The 21,878-nt window shown below is 42.4% G+C and overlaps 1 protein-coding gene across 2 annotated transcripts in view; it reads right to left on the reverse strand.

The window, feature by feature from the left end:
- CTNND2 (catenin delta 2) overlaps positions 1-21,878 on the reverse strand; it is a 1,201,869-nt gene that overhangs the window by 53,492 nt on the left and 1,126,499 nt on the right. For both annotated transcript variants that reach the window (XM_049861022.1, XM_049861014.1), the window contains 2 exons: positions 6,857-7,064; positions 464-548 (listed from right to left, as the gene is read on the reverse strand). In XM_049861022.1, coding sequence (XP_049716979.1) covers positions 464-548; positions 6,857-7,064 — 293 coding nt within the window. The remainder of the gene's footprint in view (positions 1-463; positions 549-6,856; positions 7,065-21,878) is intronic.

Below are 21,878 nucleotides of genomic sequence, written 5' to 3' on the forward strand. Positions count from 1 at the left end.
GCCAGGGTCAGGCTGTGGGGTCTTCTACTCAATGTCCCTGAGATACTATACTTCTCTTCTTCCTGAATTACACTTCGTATTTCTTTGTCTCCTCTCCAAAATTACTTACTGACACTTTTTGATGCTTCTTTTTGACAAAATCTCTCAGTTCATTGTTTTTTAATCTATTGCAGACTAAGCCCTGAAAACCAAGCTCGTTTTCCTTTATGTAGAAGGAGCGCACATAGGCCCAAGAATGTAGGTCCTTCTGGTCGTGAGAGTCCATGGGTCTCAGTGCACATCGGGGACACTGAGCTCCTTTTGCTTCTTTGTTGATGCTCAAGTTTCAGTCGTGTTTCGGTTACTGAAGCTGTAAGACCTGTGCCCTCCTTATCTGTGATGTATCTCAGTGGGGCCGGCGGTGCGTCTCAGGGCTCTGCGAATGTGTGTAACTCCTGAGCCACGACGGTGAAGCCAGCCTTACCTTTTTGTAGAGACTCCTCAGGTCTCGGTACTGCCACATACTGTTGAGGACCTGAGATGCTGCCTTGACCACCTTTGGAGAGTGTCTGGTGGAGAGAAGACAGAAAAGGCAAGGTGGTGAGTGGGCAGCTGGGCTCCAGTCTGACATAGTTTTTAGTCAAGAAACTTTTGGCTCTTTTCCTCTGTGCAAAGGTTTTGTCCTACCAGTCTCCAGCCTCACTCTCATCAACACATTCATGAGGCTGAGAGACAGGGATGCATTACTCTCTGGGCAAAGTCTTTTCCAAATGCAAACCTAAGAGCATTTAGGGGCATCTGGTCAGAATGCAGGAGTTCTTGAGTGGAACACATGGTTAAGCACTCAGCTGCTAACCACGAGGTTGGAGGTTTGAGTCCACTCAGAGGCACCTTGGGAGAAAGGCCTGGCAATCTACTTCCAAAAAAATCGGCCATTGAAAACCCCATGGAGCACAGTTCCACTTTGTTGCATGTGGGGTTGCCATGGGGGTTAGTTCTACCTTCCTGTGTGAAGACGGGCACCTGAGATTGGCAGTGAATGCAGACGTGCACACGCTGGCACACACACTGGCACACACTGGCACATGCTGGCACACACTGGCACACATGCTGGCACACACACTGGCACACATGCTGGCATAGACACTGGCACACATGCTAGCAAACATGCTGGCACAGACACTCTCTCACGAGCATCTGCACATAAAGCCCTGCAAACACTTTAAGTTCCACCCTAGGAACTAGAGAGAGTAACCAGGGTCACATAAACCTTCAACTGTAACTACTGTAAATATTTTGCCTTTTGGTTTGGTGCCGATCTACACCTTAAAAACAGGAACGTGTGTTGATGTAATTCATTCAAATTCTTGGAAGTCACTTCAACTGGTGGTCATGGAAACGCTTAGCTACCGGCTGATTCTGTGTTCCCGTGGGATGGCTTCACGGGGCGTCACACAGTGCTCCACTCTAGATGCTGCCATTCGCATTGTGGCTCTCCCGGGCCGGCAGCACGGCTTTTCCATAAAGAACCAGATAGCAAATATTTTTGGCTTTGTGGGCCATAAGGTCTTTGTGGCAGCTCCTGGACTCTGTCATTGCAGCAAGAAAGCAGCTGTAGAGAAGACTACAGGGATGGGTGTGGCTATGTTCCAGTAAAACTTAATTTACAGAAAAAGGCAGTGGGTAATTTGTGGCTGTAGTCTGTCTGCCCCTGGTCTCTCTGAATGGTGACCCCTGGGGTTGGGCAGAATGCAGCCTTTCAGAGAGTCCCCAGTGTGAATGACAGCCCTTGAAACTGGTTAGGACAGTGACCCCCTGCAGAGAATACCTGCATTGAGACCAAAAAAGCCTTTGAAATAAAATGACCTTTGAAATAGGAGGTAAGTGTATGGTTAGATGGGGTGAGGTTGAGGTCGGATTTGAGAGCCAAAGTAATGGCTGCTGCAAGGACCTGCACTCTGCAACGAAATTACGGCATGAATTTGACTCCATGGCAACAGGTAATACATGGTAGATAAAGTGGCTATTTTTCTGGACCTTCACATTGGTAATTTAGACCAGCTAAGGTGGAGCCCTGGTGGCACAGTGGTTAAGAGCTCGGCTGCTAACCAAAAGGTTGGCAGTTGGAACCTACCAACTGCTCCTTGGAAACCCTATGGGGCAGTTCTACTCTGTCCTATAGGGTCACTGTGAGAGTCGGAATTGACTCAATGGCAATAGTTTTTGGCAAGCTAAAGGTTTTTTCATCCGTTCATTCCAGGACAACAGTACCAGTCATTCATTATTAGTATTATTGGGATGGAATTCAACTCTGGTTGAGTTTGAAAGTCTATTGGTTATATCAACTGTTTTGGGGGAAAAAAATACTTTGCAGTTCTTATAAATTCCAAAAAAAGTATCCCTGAAAGACTACCTATATGAAGGTAACATGTGTATTTTCTGTTAATAAAACTGACTTGCTAAATGACTGGCCAATTAGCAGTGGTGTTTTTAATGCAACACTGAATTCCTATGCCTTAAAGGCTGAAAGTTCTAGAATATGGGCATAGACACATGTTATTCTTACAGGATCAACGCTGGACAATGGCTACATGCTACACGTTGCTGCATTTTAGATTTCTGAGCTCGATATTTGTCCATGAAAATAGTCAAGCAATTCTAGAGGCAGATGTATTAATATTCAGGTGGTGATAAGTGTAGCTGAAACGTATTTAGTATGCAGAAAGTCCTCTGACACAGAGTAATTTTTGTTTTTGCATTTTGCTTAGTTACGAAATAGAAAGAGGCTGTGAACATCTATTGAAGAGAAGGTTTGAACCTCTCAATTAAAATGCCCAGACATTGGAGTGTTACAATAACATTGGAGGTTAAAGAATTATTTGCTTTCTTTTCAGCCTTTAATTTTGATTCAACTAGATTGATACCATGGCAACTTCTACTTGAAGTACTGTAACTATTGACTAAAGGACTTTAACAACCGACTGTTTCTACTGTGACAAGCAATTATAACCCAAGCGACAATACACAGTTCCTGGCTGACAAGTCACAGTTGAGACTGTTAATAGCTTTTCTGTCTTATGACAAAATACAGTGACACATTCCATACTCTTTCGTATATAACTGTTAAAATAGAAAAAAAAAGTATACTTTTTGATGGATGTTACAGAATGTCTGTAACGTGTGTTTAAAATGATGAGAAGAAAATAATATAAAGTTATCAAGACTCTGAAGTGGTGAGTATAAGACTCCTGTAAGAGTCAGTAACGACTACACCATGCCTGGATCTTTGCCAAAGCTGTGCAATCAGGGTGACTGAAGGTGTCTGCTGGTACAATTCCTGGTGGTTTCTCAACACAGGTGTACCAGCAGCAGGGGATCCAAAACGCCAGGCCCAGGGGTTGTATTTTCAAGATTCAGTGAGATGGACTTTCCAACAGTCATCATCAGCAACTTGCCAGTCTGACCTGTTCATACCACAGAATGTTTACGCTTGTATGTGTTTAAAAATAAACGCATATAAATGCACAAAATGGAGAATCATAGCAAGGCACGTTTTTTCCACCTGTGTTTTCCTATGTTATCTCCAACAAAAATCAGGCTTGAACTACACTGATGGTTGGAAATAATTTTCCAAGAATGACTCAGGGAAGACGGCTTTGTAAGCATTTTATAAATTTATTAGGGCAAATGGATATTGCTCTTGTTTCCATATTAAATTATCCCCAATTTCAAAAATTCTGTTCTCAATAAAGAACTTCTGTGATATTAAAACACGTCTACAAGGCCATGGAGCCTCTTTGTCTACTGTTAAAACAGAGCTGAGTGATAAGTGGTGAGTCCACGGCTAAGACTGGGGGAAATTCTCCCAGGTGTAGGTAGGAGATCAGGGAATAATTTTGAGAATTTCTGAGGTTATAAAACCTTGTTTTGACCCCCAAATTAGTCAGTGTATAAAAAAGTGATATATTACATGAAATAACAGATGAGAATGACTAAGCAGTAAAATTAGAACTTTGAGGATGCTTGATTCAGCCCAATTCAACACTTCTTATTAAACTCATAAATCCAAGCTGTTGACATTTGGAAAAAAAAAAATAAATAAAGGAACAATAAGATGAAAGAAACGACTGAAGAAATTTTCAGTCAAATTAAGGGTATTTATATGAGCTCATCCGTAGGGGAAGAAGCCTCCCTTATCAACAATTGAGATTGGCCCCCATTTCCCAGGACCATTTTCTGGGTTGGCAATAAGGAAAAACATACATACAGATGATTTTCCCAAATGATTTTTAGTTAATTTCACCACGTAATTTTCTTTCACCATAGGGCTGATGAAAGCATCTTTTCTCTTGAAGGCTCATTTGGTACTTATTGGCGACTGGTTTTTGGAAGAAAGGCCTCGTAATCTATTTCCAAAAACTCAACCCCCGAAAACCCTATGGAGCACAGTTCTACTCCAACGCACATGGGGTTGCCGTGATCGGAAGTGGATGGACAGCAACTGGTTTGTGGTGGTTTTTAGTGATTCTTGCTGCATTAGGGATTTCCACGTAGTTGGAATATGTGAATACATCCCAAACCACCCTTCAAAGCTCCCTAGTCATACATTTTGATCTTCAAGTGACTCATAAAAATGGATAACTATATCAGAGGGTTGTGTGGACTACGTTTTTATTTTGTGTGTATGTGTCTACTTGTGTTTGTTTCAAAAACACTAACATATTAAGTTCCTAATACTCAAAATACATAAGGTCTTCAGTTAGAAATTTCAGAGGTCTTGGAAACTGTAGAAGGAAGAGAACCATATGGCTTCCTGCCTAAGCAGAATAGCATTTTATTGTAAGTTCAATAAACCAAACTCATTGTTCTCGAGTTGATTCCAACTCATAGCGACCCTACAGGACAGAGTCGAACTGCCCCATACAGTTTCCAAGGAGCACCTGGTGGATTCGAACTGCAGGCCTTTTGGTTAGCAGCCGAAGCTCTTAGCCACTACACCACCAGGGTTTCTGTAAGTTCACCACCACCCAGAAAGCCCTCAGTGGTGTAAATGGTTAACGCACTCGGCTGCTAACTAAAAGGCTGGAGATTGAAGCCCACCCAGATGTGTCTTGGAAGAAAGGGCTGGTGGTTGCCGCTGAAAAATCAGCGACTGAAAACCCTATGGAACATGGTTCTACTCAGACACACATGGGTTTGCCACGAGTTGGAATCGACTCAATGTCAGGTTTTTTGTTTGCTTGTTTTTTTTTACAATACCATAAAATATAATTCAAGCCAACAATCTACACTGTGAAATTATCACACCTAAGCCCAGTGGGGCTTCTCTACTTAACACAGAAAAGAACCGTATTTTTATGCAAATAATGCGTGTCTTCTGCGTTTGTTTGTCAGCTGCGCCTTCCCACCATGAGGCACCCTCACAAATGCTGCCATGACATTTATCTTCTACATATTGCTACAAAAAAATGAGGATAGTGCACTTAGGAAAACACCTCCCAGGAGGAGAACGCAGTCGATAAACACAGAAGGTGCGCATCGTTTGCATAAAAATACGGTATTCAAATCCTAAAACTGAATTGTAGTTTGAACCTGTCTGGAGGTCTCAGAATACTTACCAGAAACCCTGAAACTTCTTTTATACTATGATGGTAAGAAATGGAATTAAATAAAAAGAATAAGAACTTCCAAAATCTCAAAGTGAATCCCTCACAGCCTTTAATTATAAAGGAAAAATTATTTTGCCTTTAGATATAAAGGAACAGAGTGGGGAGAGGGAATGGAAATTCAAGAAATAGACTCTTGACAACTAAAGGTTTTACCCTTTTACTTTTCTTTGATTACATTGAGGGATTTCCAGGAGGCGAAATTTAATTAAGGTTAGTGGACGTTTCTGTTCGACTGACAGCTCCCTGATAAACTGACACTCTGTCTTGTGAAGATATTTTTCTGGGACATATAGGAAGATACCAGTGATTCTTGAGTCAAGCTGGGGAGACATTCTTATTTGGGGAGGTGCAGAGGCTTTGACATGGAGCCTTACATCTTTTTATTCCATTCATGGAAATGCTCTTCTCCTCCCCACTCCCCACTGCCCTCTCTGCCTTCTTGTAGGAGGTATGACTGCCCCACTCTTATTTGGAGATTAGAATTTACAGGCATCATCACTTGTTAAATAATTTCCGCTAGCTCGGGAGGGTGCCGGAATAGAACTTGGTTCTCTCTGATTCCAAATCAGAAACCAAACCAGCTGCTGTCGATTCCGACTCGGGGTGACCCCATGTGTGCAGAGTAGAACTGCTCCACGGGGATTTCAAGGCTGTGACCTTTTGTGACCTGTCTTCCAAAGCATCTCTGGGTGGGTTCGAACTGCCAACCATTTGGTTAGCAGTCAAGTGCTTAGCCATTTGTGCCACCCGGGGACCTCTGCCTCCAGTATGCTTCATTTTCTCCCTTATGCGTGTTGCACGCTGACTTGCTATGCAGAGCTGAGGAGGAGCACAGCAAAGGAAAGAGATATGTCAGTGACATGCGCACATGGAAACACAGAGGAACAAAAAATACCCTACTATGTGCCGACTAAGCCGGTTGTCTTTTCCACATTGAAGGAATACCCTTAATATAGTCACTGGTTGTCGAGTCCACCAGCGCTGCAATGGTCTCCAAGTGATGAGCTATTTGTCCAATGAAAAGCCTAGTAAGATCAGTTTCACTGTTGGCGTGGAGACTGGAAACCAATTACTGGTTTCATTCTCTTGATTACCACAGACAAAGGCTTTTCAGTGACATTCAAGAGGTTACCCTTCACCAGGAGAGAGCAAGCAAACTTCGAACCGATTCTACTAAGCCAAGGCTATGAAGTCACCGCCTAACTTACTTGTCTCCTTTACTTTTGGAGATGCCGACCAACTTCTCGATGCCACCGGCGTCCCGTAAGGCCTTGGCGTTCTCCATGTTTTTGGTGATCACCTCGTGCAGGGTACAGCAGACAGCTGTCACTGTGTCATCCGACATGGCCTTGCTCGCAGCATTGTTACTGTTCCCGCCTGGCAGCCTGTGGACAAGGTCTCGCATGGCGTATTTGCCTTTGGAAAGAACAGGAAGAGTTGAAATGAGGTCAAGGTGGAAGCAGAGGGCAGAGAAAGAGACAGTGACAGAGGAGCAAAGGAGAACAAGAGTCCATGTCCGTGCAGAGTGGCCTGTTCCTCAGCACTGGATGTTCTCCATTGGGTAACTAGACACATCAACAGAGAAAACAGTACTTCATTATGGTGAATGCATGGCCTTTGATGCTAGAAAAGGTGGGACTGAATGTCTGGGAAAATAACTTCACCTTCCTCAGCCTCGGTTTTTAATCTGTAAATCAAGAATGAGCGTGGTGCCCACCTTACAAAGCTATTGTGAAGGTTAAAGGAGCAAACGTGGGGAGGCATTTAACACACAGTCATTAACGGGGGAGTCCCCAGGTGGCGCAAATGGTTAACTTGCTGTGCTGTTAATGGACAAGAAAGGAGATGGTTTTATAATAAAAGGATAAATAAAATTTATCTAAAACCCATTGCCATCCAGCCAATTCCGACTCATAGCGACCCTATAGGACAGAGAAGAACTGCCCCATACAGTTTCCAAGGAGCACCTGGTGGATTCAAACCGCTGACCGTTTAGTTAGCAGCCATAAAAATAGCACTTAACAATTACGTCACCAGGGTTAGCACTATGACCTTGTGCCATTTTTAGCTGTGGCTGAAGGTATTCTTAATACTTAAACGTTATTTTTTTTTTTAACTAAATTAATCATTTGCATTTAAACGTCCTTATTCATTCAAACCAACCTGCTTTACAAGTATTTCAGATTAATAAGTGAGCTGTAACTTAGAATTGGGGAGAGGTTAGAAAAAGGTTTTTCAGGGTAAGTGAGATCTAAAATCTGTCAGGAAAAATGAAGGTTTAGATGAGCAGGCTTCCTTGGGTGGTGCAAACAGTTACCGTGGTCAGCTACTAACCAAAATATAGAGATGGTAGTCAACCAATCCCGTTGCCGTCAAGTTGATTCTGACTCATAGTGACCCTACAGCACAGAGCAGAACTGCACCATAGGGTTTCCAAGGAGCGGCTGGTGGATTTGAACTGCGGACCTTTTGGTTAGTAGCTGAGCTCTTAGCCACTGTGCCACCGGGGCTCCGAGGAGTTATTTATGTGTTCTTGCTTGATATTCACAGAAGTCAAGAAAACGTATGGTAGTTCTGCCACAATTTCAAAAATACTTTAAGGGGAGCTGTGTTGGTACCAGAAACCCTGGTGGCATAGTGGTTAAGTGCTATAGCTGCTAAACAAAAGGTCGGCAGTTCAAATCCGCCAGGCACTCCTTGGAAACTGTATGGGGCAGTTCTACTCTATCCTATAGGGTTGCTATGAGTTGGAATCGACTCGACGGCAGTGGGTTTTTTGGGTGTTGGTACCTGTTATTTAACAGGAGTTAAACCACAAACGCGCAGAGAAGATCATACATCAGACTGCTAACTTCTTACCTCTCTGTGAGGCAAAGACAAACACTGACAGCAGGGGAGAGGGGCTTTACACTTAAGATATAACTAGGTGTCCTCTGAGAGGGGGTCGGCTGAGGATCTGCTTGCCTCGGGATTTATTGCATGGCTCTACCATTTAACATTTACTAACTTGGCATGTTGTTCTTTGTGTGAAAAAATAAACTCCAACTCTGCTTCCTTAATTCACTTGATCAGTATTAATCTCGCCCCTCCCAGCGATAAAGGTTCTTAGGATGACCTATTCGTGGACTACTTTTAGTTTACAAGCACTTCCCACATTACCAATAATTCTGCAAGACAATTATTTCGGCCCACCTGCGGCCTCCAAGGCCAGTCCCTTCATTTACATCTGGAAGTAACTAAACAAGAGCCTATAACAAAGTCAGTTGTCCTAAAACTATCAGATGGAGCTGACAAGTGTCCAAAGTTGAATTCCTTCCTCATTCCAGTCCTCCAATGAGATATATTTAGCTAGCTTCTAAAAGCTCTTTGAAATATTTTACCTCCGCACATATCTTTAAATGATTTCTTCTTTTGCTGTATAATTCTGCGGTGTCTGGCGCCCGGGGTAGGAAAAGGAGCCCCCAGGGAGAATGTGAAGCTATCTTCATTTCAGGCAGTAATAAATAAAACCTGGGTCCTTTTAATTTTGGTATCTGCTCTTGTCCTATGTTTAGGTGGCTTATTTTAGCTTGGGCAAAAATTGCTGAGCTCTAAATTACTGAAATAGGGAAGGCTAAGTATCTTCACTGACTTGATGATAACTGAGGAAGTGGCTGACAAAAACGGTTTGCCTTAAAACCCCCAAATGTAGCATATTTATTTTCTAATGATGGCATTTAAAATAGTTTGGAGACGAGGCTTTGTACATGGAAGTCCTCTGACCAACTTGCTTTATCACTTTATCATTAAAGCAGACTTAAAGCCAGCCAAGATTACACTTTTGTTGAGCTCAGCATACTGGGAACTTTATCAGCTCATTAACCCCCATAAACCATTAGAAGACAAATCTGAGTTACACACAAGTGAGATGATGGATGCTCTCTCTCTTCTTTATAAGGGAAGTGATAAAAGAAGGGCAATGGAATTGAAAAAAGTATTTCATTTACTGTGCATATGGTGACAGTCACACTCTGATGGCATATGAAGACTGGTTCTGTGACCTTGGACATTTTCAAGGTTGAAAGCAAAAATGAGAGAGAGGACTGGCTGAAGCATCTTTTATTTTTATTTGTTAATACCCATCTTTTTAAAATTGTGGTAAGAATATATGTTTTGTTTTGCAAGAGAGAAATGAATGGAAGTGGCTGGGTCACCAGAAGGTTGCTGTCTTTGTACGAACCTGGAGGAGAAACAAACTGCAGGTTTTGCAAAGGGTCCTGGAACCTAAAGGGTGCTTGGGGCTCAGCAGTGCCCCCATGGTGGACTGCGACACTGGGTGGATTCAGAGGAGAATGTAGGAGCATACCTCACCCTGGGACTGAGCCTGGGCTAGAAAGAGCAGCTGCCCAGCTTAGAATGAACATCTAAAGCCCCAAAGTGACCACTGCAGATGGAAGGCCACTCCCCTTCTTTTGGGTATTATTTGGTTGAAAAATCGGAAAAGATAGGACATCTGCAACCTTAATTCTTTTTTGCTATTGCAATGTAACATGTTCACAGATTGTGGAAATTAAGATGCAGACATGAGGAGCCCTGGTGGCACAATGGTTAAGTGCCTGACTTCTAACTGTAAGGGTGGCTGTTCAAACCCACCGGGGGGTTCCAAGGGCAAAAGACCTGGTGATCTGCTTCCATAAAGATTACAGCCATAAAAACCCTGTGGGACAGTTCTGCTCTGTCACAGGGGGTTGCCATGAGCTGAAATCAACTTGACAACACCTAACACCACCAGCAACTCTGTCTACCACACTATACTAGGTACAACAGTTGCAAAAATTGAGTGTATCTACAATGTAATGGATGTGTTCCTGTCTATCAAGAGAGAAACAAAGTAAGCTTATCTTAAAATAAAAATGTCTGGTTGTGTGCTAGTATGTGAAGGAAGATAATAAAAGACACATTTGTAAGTTGATAAGTTTACAGGATTTATATGTTATATAGTTTATAACATTTATAAGTTGTAGAAAGCTTAAGGGAAGTAAACTTTATTTTTGTGAGTTTATAACACCTGCAAATAATGAATCTGAAAGAGTGAAATGTGTTGAAATTTTGACAAAGTTCGCCTGATGTTGTTGATCGGTCTATTCACAGGATAGAGAAAAGGCTTGTGAACTCTTTACTGTGAATGTTACATGAGTGATGTATAAAAATAAGGAAGTTAGAATTTGCTTTTCTCCTTGTTAAAATGACAAACTGATCTTTGAATACACATTCTTTTCTTAACAAGAAACTGTGAAGAGTTTTCTGCATACAAATAGGAAAAGTTTTTTGTTTTTTTTATCCCCTAAGTACTCGAACTTGAAACTCTGTTCATGTTGGGTGCTTCTGTCGATTTCTTAGATCACTTTCAGCAAAAGTTCCTAACTTATGAAAATGCTAAAACAAACAAACTAACCAAAAAACAGTTGCCATCAAGTTGATTCTGATTCATGGTGACCCCGTGTATGTCAGATTAGCACTGTGCTCCACAGGGTTTTCAGTGGCTGATGTTTGTAAGTAGATTGCCAGGCCTTTCTTCAGGATCTGAAGAGTCCACCTCTGGGTGGACTCTAACTGACAGCCTTTTGGTTAGCAGCCAAGCCGGGATTCCTAATAATCGCTGTTTTTTGTTGCTGTATTATTTTAATTATGATCACTCTGAACGAAAACTTGGAGTTATTTCTTGTCTTTAAGCATTTGCAACTTACACTTATATCTGTGTTCTCTGGTAACTCTTTTTGGAATTGTCTCCCCAAATCTACACTCCGTATTCAAACTAATAAAAATTTTAAAACGTATTTCACATCTAAACTGTCTTTGAGGTTTCCTGGAAAGCTGCTGGGCAACACCAAAGATTTTTCTCCCTCATCTTATGAAAAGAAAAGATGCTAGAAATAATTAGATACCTTCAACCTTCTGCAGATTTTTAATTGGTTCAATACTACTGTGAGAGCTGCCCTGTTTATCAAGCCAGGGAGACAAAAACAGCTGGCAAATGAAAATAACGGGAAGCTCAGCCTCCACTTAATTATGACAAGTGAAATACTATCACAAAGATCGTATTTATGAACCTTTCCGTTTAGACAGAAGCACGCTCGCTTTCACATTATAGAATGGCATGGTAACGGTCAACAATATATTTTGAAAAGAAGAGTCCATTTCTACATCTGAGAGAGACTTTTCAGCTGGGGATAATGTCAAACACGCTTTATGGGATACATTAAAAAGCTCTGGGGATTTTCAGTGCCCTCGTTACTCATAACGTGTTCTTACTCTCACGGTAATCACTGACGCTGTATGAAAACTCACTCACCTCAATTTTGATATTATTGGTTATTATGATTCAATAACAGGAGCCCTGGTGGTGCAGTGGTAAAGCATTCGGCTGCTAACTGAAAGGTCAGTAGATCGAGCCCACTAGCCACTCTGCGGGAGAAAGATGTGGCAGTTTGCTTCTATAAAGACTATAGCCTTGGAAACCTTATGGGGCAGTTCTACGCTGTCTTGTAAGGGTTGCTATGAGTTGGAATCTTTTCGATGTGAGTGTTTTTCTTTTTAAGATTCAATAACCAGAGCTCTTTGGTCATATCAACAGGTGGATCCTGAGATTGTCTTGCATTTGTCTGAAGTCCATTGCTACGGCCACAGATGAGCAATCTTGTCAGCTGGAAGGGACGTCAAAATAGCCTGGCAACAGGACATTAACAGTACGTTTGACGTTTGGTAGAAAACAGGCTCTGGTTTACAGGTGTCCCTAGGTAAGCTGATAAAAAATAGCATCTCACAAATGAACACCTCTCAGACTAGCAAGGGATTGAGGTGGGATGTCCAGAATTTACTGCAGAAGCAGGTGACTCTGAGATACGGCACAGCCAGCTAACCCAAGTCAGTAAAACAAGGATTAATTACCTACGACTACATGAAACAAAGGAGCCCTGGTGGCGCAATGGTGAAGCACTCTGCTGCTAACTGAAATGTCAGCACTTTGAATCCACCAGCCATTCCATGGGAAAAGATGTGGCAGCCTGCTTCCGTAAAGATTTTCAGAACTATAGGGCAGGTCTACTCTGTCCTATAGGGTGGGAACCGACTTGACGGCAACGGGTTTGGTTTGGCTTTTTTTTTTTTTTTCCCTTAATGAAAAAAATTTAATTGTGGTTAATGTTATATTTTGGATTGGGCGTATTCGAAAATTCTTTTTCTTTCTAGTTCCTCTATCTTTAACCCTTAATTTAACATGTGATGTTTGTAAAACGAGAATAAAATATTCTTCAGAATTCAGGAAAAAAATCCTTTGAAAATTCTTAAAATAGATTATAAGATAATCCATTACCAGGAAAAGTTAACTAATAATAAAAAAAATCCTGTAGTATGTAAACATGATAACATATTGATTGGTCTTGTCTACACAACTGAAAGGCATAGTCAAATATCACTCAAAGTGCCTTTGCCAGCCTGTTCACATAGGTTTTCGTGACATAGATTAAAGAAGCATCTGCCTCCCTTCCTACAAAAATATCACTGACTAAATCTAATCTGTACCCACGGCCATGCCAGAGATGTCACTGTAAAGGCAAATATAATTAGGTATGACAAGCCCACTGAAGAGCAAGAAGTGCATTTCACATGTGGAATTGACGTCTCCAGCATCTTCCCAGGACGCTGGCTTGGTTCATGCTGTATGGCTTGAGGAGTCCCAGCCCTATAGGTTGTTGAGCCAGGAGTGTGGTGAACTTGGGAAGCACAAACAGAAGAACCCCTGGGTTACAGGAACTGCAGGTGAGACCTGGTAGAGGTGAATCAGACAATTCTAGGATCCTGATCCCAGCGAAGGAGCTTAGAGAGAAAGAAAACATTTCTGCCCCTAAAAGTGATGACAGTGACCATCCTATGGGCTTTGTGGATGTTCCAGATAGAAATTAACCCATCACCCACCACCTGCCTGTCAGTTTGTCATACTGCGGTGGCTTGCATGTTGCTGTGATGCTGGAAGCTAAGCCACTGGTATTTCAAATACCCCAGCAGGGTCACCCATGGTGGACAGGTTCAGCAGAGCTCTCAGACTAAGGAAGACTAGGAAGAAAGGCCTGGCAATCTACTGAAAATTACACAATAAGATCCGTTATGGATCACAAGAGAATATAGTCTGATATAGTGCTGGGAGATGAGTCCCCTAAGTTGCTTGCAAAATACACAGTGGCCACAACAATGGACTCGAGCACACCAACGATTGTGAAGATGGCGCAGGACCAGGGGACATTTTGTTCTGTTGTATGTGGGGTCACCGAGAGTTGGAGCCCACATGATGGCAACTAACAATTAGCTTTGATAACCAGGCACATTGGTCTCTGTGAATTAATCAACACTGCTTGTTATACAGAGGCCTTGGTGGCGCAGTGGTTAAACATTTGACTGTTTGTCCACTGTGAAATGAATAATAACCCAGTGCTGTAAATGAATAATACAACCTTACAAACCTTCCATTTTAAATGCGGAGAGCCAGTTCTTCTTCATTGGGCTCCTGCAACAGTTTGCAATTAAACAGCCCTGTCTCTTAGTCTTTTTAACAAATGGTGCTGGCATAACTGGATAACCATCTGCAAAAAATGAAACAAGACCCATACCTCACTCCATGCACAAAAACGAACTCAAAATGGATCAAAGGCCTAAATATAAAATCTAAAATGATAAAGATCATGGAAGAAAAAATAGGGACAATGTTACGAGCCCTAATACATGGCATAAACAGTATACAAAACATTATAAAGAATGCAGAAGAAAAACTAGATAACTGGGAGCTCCTAAAAATCAAACACCTATGCTCATCCAAAGACTTCACTGCAAGAGTAAAAAGACTACCTAGAGACTGGGAAAAAGTTTTTAGCTATGACATTTCTGATTAGCACCTGATCTCTAAAATCTACATGATACTGCAAAAACTCAACTACAAAAAGACAAATGACCCAATTAAAAGATGGGTAAAAGATATGAATAGACACTTCACTAAAGAAGACGTTCAGGTAGCTAACAGATATATGAGGAAATGTTCACGATCATTAGCCATTAGAGAAACGCAGATCAAAACTACAATAAGATTTCATCTCACTCCAACAAGGCTGGCATTAATCCAAAAAACACAAAATTATAAATGTTGGAGAGGCTGTGGAGAGATTGGAACACTTCTACACTGCTGGTGGGAATGTCAAATGGTACGATCACTTTTGAAATCTATTTGGCATTTCCTTAAAAAGCTAGAAATAGAACTACCATACGATCCAGCAATCCCACTCCTTGAAACATATCGTAGAGAAATAAGAGCCTTTACAGGAACAGATATATGCACACCCATGTTTATTGCAGCAGTGTTTACAATAACAAAAAGATGGAAGCAACCAAGGTGCCCATCAACGGATGAATGGATAAATAAATTATGGTATATTCACACAATGGAACACTACGCATCGATAAAGAACAGTGAGGAATCTGTGAAACATTTCATAACATGGAGGAACCTGGAAGGCATTCTGCTGAGTGAAATCAGTCAGTTGCAAAAGGACAAATATTGTATAAGACTACTATTATAAGAACTTGAGACACAGTTTAAACTGAGAAGAAAACATTCTTTCGTGGTTACAAGAGGGGGGATGGAGGTAAGGTGGGAGAGGGGGAATTCACTAATTAGATAGTAGATAGGAACTACTTTAGGTGAAGGGAAAGACAGCACACAATACAGGGGAGGTCAGCAAAACTGAACTAAACCAAAAGCAAACAAGTTTCCTGAACAAACTGAATGCTTCGAAGGGCAGCATAGCAGGGGCCGGGGTCTGGGGACCATGGTTTCAGGGGACATCTAAGTCAATTTGCATAATAAAATCTATTAAGAAAACATTCTGCATCCTACTTTGAAGAGTGGCATCTGGGGTCTTAAACACTAGCAAGCAGCCATCTAAGATGCATCAAATGGTCTCAACCCACCTGGATCAAAGAAGAATCAAAAACACCAAGGACACAAGGCGATTACAAGCCCAAGAGACAGAAAGGGCCACATGAACCAGAGACTACATCATCCTGAGACCAGAAGAACTAGATGGTGTCCGGCTATAAGTTATGACTGCCCTAACAGGGAACACAACAGAGAACCCCTGAGGGAGCAGGAGCGCAGTGGGATGCAGACCCCAAATTCTCATAAAAAGACCAGACTTAAGGGTCTGACTAAGACCCGGTGGTCATGTCCCCCAGACCTTCTGTTGGCCCAGGACAGGAACCATTCCCGAAGCCAACTCTTCAGACATGGATTGAACTGGAAAATGGGTTGGAAAGGGATGCTGGTGAGGAGTGAGCTTCTTGGATCAAGTGGACACTTGAGACTATGCTGGCATCTCCTGCCTGGAGGGAGATGAGAGGGTAGAGGGGATTAGAAGCTGGCGAAATGGACATGAAAAAAGAGAGTGGGGGGAGAGAGCGGGCTGTCTCATTAGGGGGAGAGTAATTGGGAGTGTGTAGCAAGGTGTATATGGGTTTTTGTGTGAGAGACTGACTTGATTTGTAAACTTTCACTTAAAGCACAATAAAAATTATTAAAGAAAAAAAAAAAGCCCTGTCTCTTCATAATGCTTTTGTGCCTGCCTCCTCCTTTTACAGATGGAAAAATGGCTGCCGCCACCCCCAGCTTCCGGTCTGCTCATGCCCGTCCTGTCTCCTTTTCCCCCAACCAGGTCTGCTCAGCTCCTCACTTGACCCTGTGCTCCTCCAGATCAGAGTCAACATTTCATGAGATGCACTGGTTTTTAGAAAATGAACCTTCTTTTCTGTATCTACCAATTGTTTTAATTGATGAAAGATTTATCCAAATCGAGGAGGAAAATAAAAAACGGCCACACTAAGAGGGCTTCAGCCTTGAGCCAGGGAACCAAGTGCTTGCTGGGAACAGAAGTACTAGACAAATTGTCAAAGAAATATTAACGTGCCTTAAGCTTTTTTCCTTAGAACTATGATTTTTAAAAATTTGTCCAGCCTTCGACACATAGAAGAAATTTCACGGGGCAGGATTGCTAAGCAGTTGGTCCTAAGACAATGAGCCAAACAGTACCTCAGCTCTCAACAATACTGCACAAAACAGTCTTAGAAGTTTCCGGTACACGGTTCTCTCAAGAGTTAAAACCAAAAAAACCAAACCCAGTGCGGTCCAGTCGATTCCGACTCTTGGCGACCCTATAGGACAGAGTAGAGCTGCCCACAGAGTTTCCAAGGAGCGCCTGGCGGATTCGAACCGCCGACCCTTTGGTTTCATAGCACTTAACCACCACGCCACCACGGTTTCCCCTCAAAAGTTACCACCCCTAAATAAATAACCTATTCCATCTGTTAGGAGGACAAAAGGAATTGTGTTTTTCAGCATGTGAAGTCCTATCCAGAAGAATTCACACCATTTGATTCTGAGAAATTCTCACACCGCTGAGGTGTCAAGAAGTAAGGTGGAGACATGGGAGGACGTATCTCATATACGCACACACGGTCTGTAGAAGAATGACTGGCACTTCATTAACAGGAGGCTTGCCGAAGCACCTTTTTGAACTAGGAATAAATTGATTTTTGAGAAATATTGGAAATGAGGCAAGCAACTGATACGAGACAGTTTAAGAGGATTTAAATAATTTGGTTGCTTATTAAGCCTGAGAGCCAAAAAATAATTATCTCAAGTCATTGCCTAACTTCAGAGGAAAGAAAAGGAAGGTGAAGACTTTAAACTTACGGATGCTATCTTCAGGGGAGAAACCTATGAAATACTCTTTTTTTAGGTCAAGATGGGTATGTAACAAAGACTCAAGACTCCTCTAAAATGAGATTTTCTGAAGACTGTGCTGGGCCTGAGACAAGAGCTCGGTGTTTCTTTAGGAAGAACATGTTTCCAGGAATGGAACCTGAAATTAGTCCTCCGGCCCGATGTTAGCCAACTGAGGTAAGAGTGGTAAGGTGATGAGCGCAAGTAGCCCAAGGGGAATCCACACTGCCTCCCTCCGTTCTTGCTTTCTCAAGCTGACCTATATATCTGCTCAAATAAAATTTAGCCTCAGTAAAGGGCACTCTGAGAGGGAGCTGGAGCCCTGGTGGTACAACGGTTAAGCGCTCAGCTGCTAACTGGAAGGTTGGCGGTTCAAATGCAGCAGCAGTTCCACGGGAGAAAAGATCTGGTGATCTGCTCCCATAAACATTACAGCCTCGGCAGTCCTACGGGACACTTCGACTCTGTCATATAGGGTCACTGTAAGTCCGAATGAACTCAAAGGCACACAACAATAACCACACAAGAGGGACCATCTACAGGTTTTCTTTATATGTTACTACTCACACGTTACGTTGTATAACAGCTTAGTTTTTAACATTCACATCTATTGTTTAATTTTTGCTTTGCAGTTCCCTAAAATATATATCGATATCGATATCTATATCTATATATCTATATCTATATATCTATCTATATATACAGTTGCTGTGAGGTCAATTCCCATTCATGGCAACCCCACATGTTACCAAGTAGAACTCTCAATGAGATGGATTGACACGTGGCTGCAACAATGAGCTCAAGCATAACAATGATTGTGAGGATGGCACAGGACCGGGTAGTGTTTCATTCTGTCGTACATAGGGCATGGGGTGGTACTGACTCAATGGCACCTAACATCAACAACAGATGTGGGAGACCTGGGTTCTATTCCTGGCCAATAAACCTCACGTGAAGCTACCACCCATCTGTCAGTGGAGGCCTGCGTGTTGCTATGATGCTGAACAAGTTTCAGAGAAGCCTCCAGGCTAAGATAGGCTAGGAAGAAAGGCCTGGAGATCTAGTTCCAAAAATCAGCCAATTAAAGCCCTGTGGTCACAGTGGCCCACAGCAGATCATGGCAACGGTGCAGTATGGTCACAGTAGCCCACAGCAGATCATGGTGACGGTGCAGTATGGTCACAGTGGTCCACAGCAGATCATGGTGACGGTGCAGTATGGTCACAGTGGTCCACAGCAGATCACGGCGACGGTGCAGGACTGGGCGGCATTTCACTCCCTTGGGCGTGGATCACCATGAGTTGGGCCAACGCACAGCAGTTAACAACAACATAATTATAAGCTAGGGGTCTGAACTTGTTTTAGGTTTTATAAAATCCGTCTCCACCATATGCTCTGGAAATAACCCTCTTCCCTAGATACAAAAGGATTTAGGGAGTTATTACTAACAAAAGTAATAATACTTTTTCTTTTAAAAAGTTCTTTTCACCATTTGTCCACATTTTGGGATTGATTTTTAGTAATATTAGTTCATATAACTTGATGTTGAGGCCAGAGCTGGTATCTTATTTTTCGCTATAGATTTAATTGATTTTTTTCAGGATAAAAATATTTAGTATCTTTTGTATTTTTATAATACACATAATTTCTATTTCAAGAGTAAGAACATCAGAACTCTGAATATTGACAAATTATTTTAATAAAAACCGTTTGTGTTTTAGATATTTCTCCAAATTCCCTCGCAAGTTAGTGGGAACATTTCTTCTGTGAATATAAAAATATCCCAGGATAGATAATATTGACAGTTCATTAATTAACTACAGTGGGTATTTTATATGGAATCACTGGCATTATTAATCTATCCAGAATTCTAGTGTTTATATCATAGGCTTATATGTGTGTATAAAAGCAAAACGTAACTCATTGATGAGTTGAAACCTTTGTTGTGTGTCTTTGTGCTATACTAAAATAATAACTATCATAATTATGTGGACTAGTCACCAGTTGTCTTAGGCTGGGTTCTCTAGAGATGAGAAACCAGTAATGCGTATAAATATATATATAGAGAGATTTATACCAAGGAAACAGCTCACGCGATTGTAGGGGTTAGAATGTCCCAAGTCCTTGGATCAGGACAGAGTCCTTTCCCGATTCATGAAGCCGCAGAAGCTGGTGAACTCAAGGTGAGCAGGCTGGAGAGCAGGAATCCCTCTCACAGGCTGCAACAGTCGAGGAATCTCCAAGGTTGGCAGGCAAGACAGCAAGGTTTCTCCTGAGCCACTTAGCTGCAGCAGCTGGAGAACCCAAGATGGGCAGGTCGGGGAGCAGGGATCTTGCTCACAGGCTGTGAAGATTGCCGAATCCCAAAATGGACAGGTAAGCTGCTAGCTCAAGTTCCAAGAACCAGAGGTCAGACAAGAGACAGCTAGCTGCTAGATCCAGAACAACCACCTTGGCAAGGTGAGAAGGAAGGAAGTAGGTGGCAGAAGGTGGAGAGATGAAGGCTGAGGGGGCAGTGAGCTGCCACAGGCCGCACCCCCACCGGTACCACTCAGCAGATTCCATCATGGGGGTGATCACATATCAAATTTCAACAGGAAAGTGATCACAACATTGTACAACTGCCAAAACACTGAGAGTCATGGCCCAGCCAAGCTGACACACAATCTTAACCATCATACAAGTAGATAGATAGAAAGCAAGAAAAGACATGAAGATAAAGAATACAGACCCAGTCGACATAAAGGCAGAGGCAAAAATGGAGCTTGGAATGTCAAAAATGGACCATCGTTTATTTCTGTGTATATTAATCAAAATTACTAAGTTACTAAATATTAGATCTGGTCCCAACTGGTGAATCGCTTATTACAAGCAATATTTAATACTGTGTAGTTCTACAAAAAGACAAGATGCTGGACAGTCCTTTGACAATTTCTTTATTGTGATGGGATTTGACTCGCAGCAGCGGAGAAACTTATTACGGCAAAGGGAAGAGACTGCATGGAAGATTAAAAAAAGCAGGAAAATAGGAGAAACAGAGTTTCACTACATCAGTGACACGAAGCCCAGCAAAGTGACTGGTGTTTGGTTTTTCTTACCTAAATAGTCAGTGTTTGACTACTGTAGGAAGCGTGTGGCTGTCCCCACGGAGCCGAGGCAGGGGAGGGAGTCTGCCATACCAGTTTGTCTGAGTGTAATGGTTCAGCAGACGTGGGCCCTGACTCCTCCGAGAGGAGGCACAGGGTGACAACCGCTGCCACCCTGCAGGAATCTGATTTTCCTGGCAGTGGGCTCCTCACTGCAGGGGGGTACAATGACACGTCCACTCCTTTGGTAAGTGTGGCTTCTTAGCAGTGTTGCCTTCCAAAGGGTAGACACCAGGTGTTCACTGCAGGCTCTGCCCTGGTAGTCTGTGGAGCCCGATTCAGCATGATCAGAATATCTGCTATTTGACTGATGAGAACAAGGCAAGCTATTATCTGCATGGGTCACTCAAGAGCCCATACTGTGATCTACAAATTACCACCAGTTGCCTTCCAGTTGATTCGGACTTATGGCAACACCACGAGTGTCAGAGTAATGGCTGATTTTTCAGAAGCCATTGGGTGGACTTCAACCTCCAACCTTTGTTAGCAGCTGAGCACACTAACCATTTGCACTACTCAGGGACTCCAGTCTACAAACAGTTAATCTTTATGATTAGGTAAGGATTGTGGCCAGTGCTACCAAACCAAACCATGCGAATGCAAAGCAAGCATTTAGCAAAGACAGTTGGGGATCTCTGCCTAATAGAAATGTTTATATGTTACTTTTTGTAATCAATGTGACAAGTCCCTACTCCCTTCCTTTAAAAATTGTTAGAAACTTTGAGTATGTTTCCAAGATCTGATGGGCTGTTAGCTTGTTTGAAAGTACCAAGATTCAGTAATGTTTGCTTGGCCTAAGTTAATTCCATTAGCTAAACAGCTTTCTCGAAGCAACCATTTCCCACCTAGAGAGTGTGTGTGTGCTTGAATCTAGATACCAGAGCGAGAGGTGGGTGGAGGCTAGATCACAGAGGGATGTGGAGGGAAACTGAGGCTCAGAAAAGGGCACAGGAACCATGTGGGAGTTCCACGCTTCCTCACACGAGCTGAGCTACAGCAAAGCTGGAATGTGGGATTTGAGGCAGGGATGGATTAAGGCATGAGGGCCCTAAACATGATCATCTGTGGTGTCCCCTCTTCCGCTTACTCACGGATTGGAACAGGATATGTGAGTTAGACATGTACATGCATATATGTGTGTGTGTCTTAGCAATCTATGATGTAACTTCTTCTTAAAAGCCACTATACTATTAGCAATTGAACACAAAAGTGGCATATGCATTTTAGCAAAATGAGATGAACTCGATTATAAAATTTTTAGTGGATGCGGGGTACTAAAATTTT

The sequence above is a fragment of the Elephas maximus genome, chromosome 2 (assembly GCF_024166365.1).
Source record: "Elephas maximus indicus isolate mEleMax1 chromosome 2, mEleMax1 primary haplotype, whole genome shotgun sequence".
Lineage (NCBI taxonomy): Eukaryota > Metazoa > Chordata > Mammalia > Proboscidea > Elephantidae > Elephas > Elephas maximus.